The sequence below is a fragment of the Limanda limanda genome, chromosome 9 (genome assembly GCF_963576545.1).
Source record: "Limanda limanda chromosome 9, fLimLim1.1, whole genome shotgun sequence".
In the NCBI taxonomy this organism is placed as follows: domain Eukaryota; kingdom Metazoa; phylum Chordata; class Actinopteri; order Pleuronectiformes; family Pleuronectidae; genus Limanda; species Limanda limanda.
The window spans coordinates 17,834,012-17,844,285 of NC_083644.1; the positions used below are offsets into that span (position 1 = coordinate 17,834,012).

General features: G+C 39.8%; 1 protein-coding gene across 1 annotated transcript; it reads right to left on the reverse strand.

The window, feature by feature from the left end:
* Window positions 1–318: 318 nt before the first annotated feature.
* Window positions 319–7,262, reverse strand: LOC133010888 (LIM/homeobox protein Lhx8). The gene is made up of 9 exons (XM_061078540.1): window positions 7,202–7,262; window positions 6,503–6,597; window positions 5,755–5,880; window positions 5,426–5,547; window positions 4,535–4,755; window positions 3,652–3,755; window positions 2,410–2,505; window positions 1,451–1,640; window positions 319–395 (listed from the first exon to the last, which is right to left on the reverse strand). Exons 1-9 carry the CDS (start codon window positions 7,260–7,262, stop codon window positions 319–321), a joined length of 1,092 nt encoding a protein of 363 aa, XP_060934523.1.
* Between the last annotated feature and the right edge of the window lie 3,012 nt (window positions 7,263–10,274).

Consider the following 10,274-nt stretch of genomic DNA (forward strand, 5'->3'; position numbering starts at 1 on the left):
CAGATATGAATCCATAATGTCATGTGCCATAGTCCCATGAGGTACACTGAAACCTTCCCATCTCCATATTATACATTAAAACGGTGGAGTACACTCGTCCATGATGATGCACAGCAGTGACTGAAGTGTTTTCATTTAATATAAAAATGAGATGAGCTGCTGGTAGTTTCATAAAAGAGGGCTTCATGACCCTGAAACTGAAATAATATTTACCATAGAGGTTTGAATACTGCGGCTGCTAATGACGAATGATCGCTGGTGGAGTGTGTGTCTGTGTTTGTGTGTGTGTTTGTGTGTGTGTGTGTGTGTGTCAGCTGCTCAGGCGTGCGACACAGGCAGGGAGGTCATGGCATGGGCTGGCAGCAGCGGCTGAAACATGGATGGAGGGGGGTGTACTGCGGGCACACACAGAGCACCAGAGTCATTAAACTGATTCAAACATTAACTCATAAATCAACTCACACTTTGATTTGTAAAACTTTCTTATATTTTTAACTCCTTTAGTCTTTGGTAAATATTAATATAGATCATCCTCAACAATGTGAAAATCCAGATTATTTTTCTCCAATAGTATCTACGACTTTCCATGAAGAAACAAAGTATGAAATGTTATATTTCTAAAACATTACTTCATTAGAAATTAATACGAGAACTACAGAAGAAATGTATCGTTGAAAAACTTCTATTTGCTATCAAAACTATGTGGATAACCATATAAATTGTATTAGAGTTTTCTCCCAATTAAGATTGTGGGCAAGTCTGTCCATTTATTTGTTCAGAAAATATTTCAGAGAATCCCTCAATGAGGCCCTCAGTATGTTTTTTTATACAATATAAGTTAGTTTATATGCAGATGACTTGATGATACATCTGCATATAAACTAACTTGTACTTTTCTCACTTTTTCTGAGCCATAAATTAGGAGAAATGAGCAACCTTTCTTAATGCCCCTTGTTAGTTTGAATCCTTAAGATAACATTCTATTTAAATAAACAAGTGATGTTTATCATAGTGAATATTGTTTCAGATAATTCCAGCTAGATATATTGAGTTTTGAGTCAGTGTTGAGTATAATTTCTCAGCAGCAATTAATCATTGGAACACATGTCACAGGATAAATTTGCTCTTCAGATAATTCACATGTCAAATGTAAGTCAGCACAATGTAAGACATCCATTAACCTGCGCTTCTTTTGTTCATTTTCTTTCGTATAACACACATAACAACATTTCTTCTGTGATAAATTGCGCACATATGTAGGTTTTCCATCATTGACATGTAAAAAAGAAACAATCTTCAAAATGTGAAAATATTATTCCTCTAATTATTGTGGTAATCCCTGTTAACATAATCAATTGTCTTCTGACACAAGGTTGTAAAATTTGCTGAACACAGAAGGAAATCTATGAAAATCCCTCGTGTAAAAAATCATAAAAAGTCTGGTTCTCACTGTCTATGAAGGAGTGTAGTGCAGAGAGCATTGACCCCTCGGGGCCTCCGTAGACTGTGTACTGCAGCTCCTCGGGCGTCGGGGTGGGCTGCGACAGGCGGCTCGGCTGCAGTGAGGTCATGGGGGTGCTGGAGCCGTGGTTGGGGCTCACGTGCTTCTTGTGGCGAGCTCGACAGTTCTGGAACCAGACCTGAGTTAACAGGACAAACAGCCTTTGAAAGGAACATGCAATGAAGGAACAGTGTCCAAAAAATATCAATAGTTATTGCAGTTTTTTTGAGTCAAAAACACAAAACTCTAATTTCAATTTGAATGGAGGTACAGAGTCATATTTCCTGGTGAGTGTAACCATTATTATGTTGTTACAGCCCTGTGATTTGTATTAATCTTACAACTCAGTGTTCCCGGTCCATGTTCATTTAGTGATGCCTTTATTATTAGAGTAATACAAGAACTCAGTGTGCTTGACGTTAGCAGTGGAAAAGTTTAGTTTTAATCTCACGACCATTAAATCTGTGACTATAACCACTGCTCAGGAAATTTAGATAACTCAATATATTTAACTATACATTAATGCTTATTGCTTTCAACACACTTCTTCTTTGTGGTTGAATTATACGCAACCTATTTAAGACTGGCATTAATAGAACATATCATTTGGCGGTGTTTGTATTTACTGTATTTTCATACTATGGTACATTGTTTTTATATACAGAAAAATACTTTACTTTGTACTCCTTTTAGTTATTACATAATGATATTTGAGATCCAGTCAAAATTATCAGCTAATATGATACAATACATGCTTATAAATACATGCTTATAAATTAAACTTGTATATTTAACTGGGCAAATATACCTTGTTAGTAGGTTGTGAGTTATCTCTTGCTTCTCTCTCAGTAAGTCTATGGAGTTATGTGAACATGTGTATTTCTCTCATGCACTGGTCCCTCACTGACCTGTATGACTCTTCGACTGAGACCCGTCTGCTCCGCCAGCTTCTGCAGCGTTTGTGCGTCTGGGTTGTTGTCCTGAGCAAACTGGCCCTGCATCACCTGCATGTACACAGGTAAAAGAAAATCTGTTCAGTATCGGAAGATTTCCTTTGTCGTCCTGTGAGGATTTAAAGGATTATCTTAAGAACCCTGCTGTGAGGTGACGTGGACAGGTTTTTACTGTGGCAAATTCATTGCTGTCAACAAAACGTCTTTTTGGATAATGTAGGTGTTAACAATAAGAATCAATATGTTTAGGAAAAAGTGATTATGAATCATCAATCAATCCAATTTTAATTGTATAGCCCATATACAGAAATCACAATTTGTCTCATAGGACTTAACAGGGTGTGACATTCTCTGTTCTTAACCCTCGAGAAGAGTAAGGAAAAACTACCAGAAAAAGGAGGAAGAGAAGTGTAATAGTGTAACTGAATACATCAACAAAATTACAGTATTTACAACATTGATTCGAAAAAACTGATTTTATCCTAATGGAAGGTGTGTTAATGCAATGACAATAGAAAATGAAGAAATATTGCCAGTAATATGTGAGTAGACGTATTGTTTAACATGCAGTCAATCATAGTCCACGATCATGATCCACAGAAATGACGGAGGGAAGAGTAAAATCATATTATTTGGGAACGAGCATCCCTGTTACCTGCATAACATCTGTTTCATTCAAATAAATGTGGCACTAAACTTACTTACTAACTAAAATTCAACAATTGATTTTACTTTTCTTTAGATGAAGTATGATAATTTAGCTCCCAGTAAAAAATTTTTTTATTTTTTTTTAAGAATAGTTCTCTTGGCTGCAGCTCTTAAGCGTTATTTTATTTTTCTGTCTTTTCTCTCGTGTTGCTGTTTCAACCTGCCCTAATTTTTAATTCCATAGTTTGTGTTCTAGTATAATTTTAAAGGCAGAGGCCACTGGTCCAAAATCTTTGCATTTCAATTTCCTTCTTCCACAAGATAAATATTGTTTACCAAGCAGAGTTTGGTTCCTTGCAGATCAAGCAAGACCATTGTGGGAATTATCTGCAGTTGTTTATTTATCACTTGCCTTTTTTATTGCATATTTATGATTAAAGTAAATTATGAGGTTTACTATTTGCCTTTCTACCGACCACATATGTTCACCCTGTATTTATCCCATTTATGATGCAATAGCCTGTGTAATTTGCGATGATGGGGATTAACCTGCAGCTGGTCGGCAGTGAAGCTGGTCCGAGCTCTCTTGGAGGGTTTGGGCTGGTTAATCTCCTGCTCGGTGGGCACGGCCCCCTCCATGTTAACACTGCTTCCTGCAACAAAGAGCAAGTCCTCTTATTAAAACCTCCTGGTGTAATATCACATTGTATCAGGAACACAACAGATGTTATACATCATTTCAAAATACACTGCACATTTTAAACAGTATAATAGAACAGCAAAAGAATGTTATTAGGAACATGCATGCTCTTTTTTTAAATAATAATTTGTCTTTATTGTTTGACTCTTAGTGGGGTCTGTACCCTGTTGCCTCAGAGTTCCCATTAAGTTCAACTATAACCTGCATTAACATGTTTTAGAGTGAAGTGAGGTACGGAAAATTATCAATGTGCCTTGTCCTTTGAGATAAATAAACATAAACCACACTTGCTGAAATACATATTTATATATTTTGTACTTGTGGTAATTTAAACACAATTTAATAAACATATTAAAATCAATAAATAAAACTATTTCTTCTTCTTTTTTTAAAGGGAATATGTGAATATTAGGCTTGAAATTTAAATTGTTATTCTCAGGACATTTCATGGATGTTTTATTTTGTAGGTATTCAGGTTTTTTCCATTCTTTTGAGCTAACTATGTAATAAATAATGACGGCAAACAGCTAATTTCACCTTTCTTTCAGTAGTTTGAAGTGAAGAAAAAAATCAATCAATTTGATAAAAAAGCACATATTGTGATTTCTATGTAAAAATGTAACAAAGCTGTGGGAAACATTTGAAGCATTCGTTCATTTAGTAACCTGTTTAAAGAATAAAATAAAACGGTTTAATGATATTTCTGACAGCACTGGTCACGGGATCACGCACCTTTCTCCACGGCCCGCTTGAGGTTGTCCAGCATGCAGTCGTAGTGCACCCTGCAGAGCACCTTCTCCTCCACCAGGGCGAACTCCTCCCCGGTGGACAGCTGTCTCTTGCAGGAGAAGCAGGCGAAGCAGGCCAGGTGGTACACGTTCCCCTTGGCCCGGCGGACCCAGTCTGTGGAGTGGATGTTCCTCCCGCAGCACGCACACCAGCTCCCGTACCTCCTGCAGGTGGAGGTCAGGGTGAGCACATCACGCATCCACAACCTGCACATCCATACCAGCGCTTCTAACGCATCACTGTGAAGGCTTCTCTGCGTTTTAAAGGGTTTCAACTCACCTCCTCTTTCTTTTTGACTGATTTTTTTTAAGGCCCAAAATGAAACAATTTAGCTTTTACCAAAACAGAAAAACCCTCAGATATGTAGCTGACTTTATATATTGCAATAGGTCCTTTTATATTAAATAAATGAGAGCCTAATCTACGACTCCCAGTTTTTCCCTTGTACAATACTTTACCAAATATTTCGAAAACACTAGCTGCGGATCCATTTATCCATCGGTCTGTGTTTTAATTGTGACAATGGAGACCTGAGAAATGCAGCGAATACTTTGTGTTGAGGGCAAAACCGCTTTTGTTTGGATTGATTATTAAAGGATTTATTGGCCAGTAAATAATTCACATTTAAATACATAAATGACTAAAAGCAAAAGCAGTGACAGGTGTTAAACCCTGTCGCCATATTAGCTATTATAACTAGAATCATTACTCTTATTAATCATTGTAATTCCTCAATTTACAGATTTTGTTTTGTTCCTGCCTTTCGTTTCTGTAGCTTTAGATTTTCGTTAGCAATTTGCATCAGCACTAATAAAACAAAATCGCTGCACATACCGAAAGTAATCCACTTTACAGAAAACCTCCTTCTCTTTGATGTAACAGCTGCTGTGGCTGCCAAGTGAAGTCTGGCACACGCTGCACGACAGACAGCGCACATGCCAGCACAGGTCGTTCACCTGAAGCAGAGACAGAGGATAAATTACGTAGAGTCACTCAGGTTGGGAGACAAGAGGCCTGACGGATGCGCTCAGCCTTCGAAACCACAGAAATGCAGCACGCGAAAAGAGAAAAACAAAAACACCGCCCGATCCAAAGCTGAATGGAAGACAGGGGGAGAAGTGAAAAGACTCGGCGGTGCTTTCATTCCTTTTTTTTTTTTTTACCTTTAATAAATATTTATCCACGATTTCCTCGTTGCAGCTCGCACACACGGTTCTGCCCAGCAGCGGCGCGGAGGCCATCGCCTGCAGCGGCGACGCGTCTTCATCCAAAGCCTCCACCGGCGCGCCCTGGAGGGATCAGACCTGCGGTTAGAAGGTTACACAGGGGAGCAAATCCATCCCGCACCGATAGAACAAACCGAGCAGGGCTGTAAATACCTGAGCAGGCACCTGTCAACACCATCAGCCATAAGGGTGACGCGTAAACAATAAATTCATAATAAATACTGAACTCTCTGGCTCTTAACTTGGCTTCTCTTGCGCTGAGGTTTTTATTGCGTCAATATCTAAAACATGACACTAAAATCCGTTCACATCATACAATTTGCAGCCGTTGTTAGTAACAGAATAATATATATATATATATATATATATATATATATATATATATATATATATCTTCTATATATCTTTTAAACATTAGATTTTCTTTTAAACATTAGATTTTTTTTCTTGCAAATTCCACAAAACCTTTCAGCAAAAGTTAAGGTTGAAGAGTTGTCTCCAGGCTGGATGTATTTTTAAAAGTTAATTTGACGAGACGATTCGTGATATTTATGCCCAATTTTTAACCAATTTTCTTTCCTCAATAATAACTATTGAAAGCTTCATCCCGGGAATTGACCTCTGTTTCATTCCCAGCCAGTTCGTGGAGATAAAGAAAGTTTCATCCTCAGCGCTCGCCTCCTACCATGATGTCCCTCCTGTCCTCAGAGCATCTGCCCAGCAGCTCCTCGTCTCCCTTGCAGTCCTCACACATGACGCACAGACTGTGGTGGTCGCTCCCTCACACCGCAGCAGCATTAAATGCCCCCCGAGGCCCCTTCCCCATAAATATCATCACGCCTGTCGCCTGTTCGCCATGACAACGCCGCCGATTAACCGAAGTGACATTTTTTAAGAGAGAGGGATAGTCATCACTTAGAAAAACAGACAACACTTGAACTAATACCCACAGCACTAATCCTTATGTGCATTATGTGCTTGAGATCTGCGATGGTGATGCGTGCGCACTCGCCACGCAGAGACCACCCCAAGCGCACCAATTACGCACGTCAATCAAAAAGAAGCAGGTCTCCGAGGGGAAAAGGGGGACTGATTTATTTAATAACAGTAATTAAAAAAGGCTAAGTTCACCACAAACGTCTGCCCTGGGTAACCAAAAGGTGAAGAGGTCTCATTAACTGCTTGAGTTTTAATTGCAGACTTTCAGGGAGGGATAATCTCCCCCCACATCTCGGCAGAATGTGAAAATAGTGAGCTGTCAGCCGCCACACTCTTGTTTAATTGGCAAAGCAACTTCGACCAATATCTGATATCTCGTCCGACTCCTGTGCACCTCAAAAAAAAACAACACCACGCGTCTGTGCGTCGTCATGTCGTCCATCACTCACCTCATCGCTTCGTCCCACCGCGCAACACTCCACCTGCACCTCACTTTTCCAGCGCATGTCTGAGTCCCGGAGCAGAGAGAGAGGAGAGAGAGCTGGAGCTGCAGGGTTTCACAGAAAAAGTCTGCCTCAGTGTGTGTGTGTGTGTGTGTGTGTGTGTGTGTGTGTGTGTGTGTGTGTGTGTGTGTGTGTGTGTGTGTGTGTGTGTGTGTACGTGCGTGTGTGTGTGAGCTGTGTTAGAGGGCGGATCATAATTCATATTTTGCTCTCCTCTGTGGCCGCGCCTACCATAACACCGCTGTGTGGTATTTCGTGTGAGATCTGAGAGGGGAAAACAAAAGATATTCTTACACATCATGCAACTACTTAAAATAATGTGAGTCACAAACATCAGCATGCATTTTAATGGGCGATGGCATACCTTGATAGGCAGTATACTGTAAACCTATTCACTTAACCCAATACTTACCTTTCTCAGGGCAATACTGCACTGTTCACTCCCCTACATTAGTCTGATAAAGGTGAAGTTTTTCACATCAAGAGCATACACATATCTAATGAACAGATTGAAATACATAACAGAAGCTTTAAAAATAACCTCAGCCAGCGGGATATTTAGTTGCATTTAAGGATTTTTATGAATAGCAATAACAGCAGTGTGTGATTTGGGTAAACGTTAAACCTTCAGGGCAGAAGTGTCCAGTGGCTGTGACTGGTTCAAGGGATTTTATTTCCTTGTTTATCCAAACTGGTTCCATTTTAGAGTCATGAAGAGATCAAAATAAATAAGTAAACATAAATTATATAAATATAAGTAACGTGCTCTACAAGTATTTTTTTATTTTTCGTTTGACTCTTAGTGGGTCTATGAGCAATTATTTGAGCGCCGACTGATACCTTCTGTGCATTGTCTCTGCACCCTGTTGCCTCCAAGCTCCCATTAAATTCAACCTGTAAATTCAACTGTAGCCTGCCTTTACATGTTGTGTATTGAAGTGAACGCTTGAAAACCAATGTGTATTGTCCTTTTAAATTAATAGACATAAACCAGACTGTGTGATAATTCAAACATTGTTTAGGATTATGCATCACTTGAATAACACCCTATAAAGTTGCAGGGAATAAAATTAACAATGTCATCTTGGTATCAGCCTTATTTTAGTGCTTATAATATTAATTTACTGTTAATGTATACTATGCTGTACACATATATAGTTTAAGACAGATTTCCCGCATAATGAATTTAGTTATACATTTCTATCAGCAACCCTAACATGTAATAATGTTTTCTTTTATTGTCATTGTAATATTGTCATTACTTTTGTTTTGTGTGACTGCTGATTTACATACAGCTTCAATCTGACACAATGTTTTTTTGAATGGATGTTAGGTAAACAACCACTGGTAAAGTGGTGAACTTTATTGACTTGCAGCCAGTGAAATGGTCTGTATTTATATTAATATATACTGTTTATCTATATATTCTAGTCTTGATGACCTCTCAAAGCTTTTTACAATACAGTTTGCCATTCACCCTCACATTATCTTGGCTAATTGTATATGGGTCGGACTGGGATAGAACCGCCGACATTCTAGTTAGAGGAAAACCTGCTCTACTCCCTGAGCCTGGATGTTTTGTGCTTTTGTAACAAAAAACCTCGAGTACATTCATGTCTGTGGTAAAAACAAGATCACATCATCAAACACTAATCATCCGTTGACTCATCCTTAATAGTTTGATGACAGTGGAGACAAAATAATTTCTCCCTCTGTTCCACCTGAAGCTGACAAATGAATGTACCTGTCACTCAGATACATCAGTGCCTCCCTGTATAAAGGTAATAGAATTGTGTAGTGGCATAAAGTGAGACGTCAGTACAGCCCTTAAGTAAATCTATTTCTTCCATGGTTTTTGCACCTTGAGCTGCGTCTCAGTGTCTCACTCAGCAGACCACCTGCCTGCTGGATGTGAATCCTGTCAGCTTCCACTCTGCATCCAGGCAGCGACAGGCGGAGACTCTGTTCTGTGAAGTGGTGATTCAGAGGGATTACAAGGACCAGATGACAGGAGTTCCGTAAACAAACTGCTCGGTCCACTTAAAGAACCAAATCTGTATTTTCTTTTGTTATTTTATTCTTTCACCGACTCGTTGCACCCAGGCGATCTGGCAATCCCACCCATCACCTTAACCCCCACACACTCTAACACACACACACACACACATTGCAGAAAGACTATTTTCTGTCCTGAGCTGAGAGATAACAGTCCGACCTGCACTGGCATGAGTCTGTGTCCATATCGCACCATCGCAGAGGGATAAAGGAGTTAGCGTGCCTCCATCGAGATGTGTCCTGTTCCACCTGGTGGACATGAATGCCCTTTATCAGATAACACATCTCTTACATAGCCCACTGCGGCACAGACGTTTCACTGCTGCAGCGTGGGATTCTGTTTGGATATGACCACCAGTGTTTAAAGACTGGTGGGGTCTCTGAACACTGGTAGGGGGGGGGGGGGGGAGTCCTGAAAAACGGCTTGGCTGTGCTCCCAGTGATGATTTCACGTGGAGGAGGTCAGAGGTCAGAGGAGAACCTTGACACCACACCAGGCAGGAAGACGGTTTGTGATATAAAATAAAAACAAACAAATACGGATCTGAAGTCACGAGAGGGAACGTGTCGAGAATTTTATCATCAAAAGACAAACGGCTTCTTCTCCATCTGTGGAGTCTGTGATGTGAGCTCACATGTTGGGAAAGATCTGTATCTGAGTGTGTAACAGTTTGAGCTGCACGGCTGAGTTCCAAAATGTTTTTCTGCTGATGTGGACCAGACAAAAACAAAGTCTCATCTGTCATCACACTCACAGACTCGTTCTGCTGCTCTGCCGCTGCTGTGGTGTTTACAGTGTAGGAATACTTCCTCGTTACATGCCAGAGCGAGAAAGTAGGTCTGTAATAATGACACCTTGAAAGACAAAGTGGGTTATTGGTTAGAATTAGTTCACACAGCTCCTGAGCCTTATGAAAACAATATCTCTCTTTTTGAAAAGCTGCACTGATGCGTGTGCAG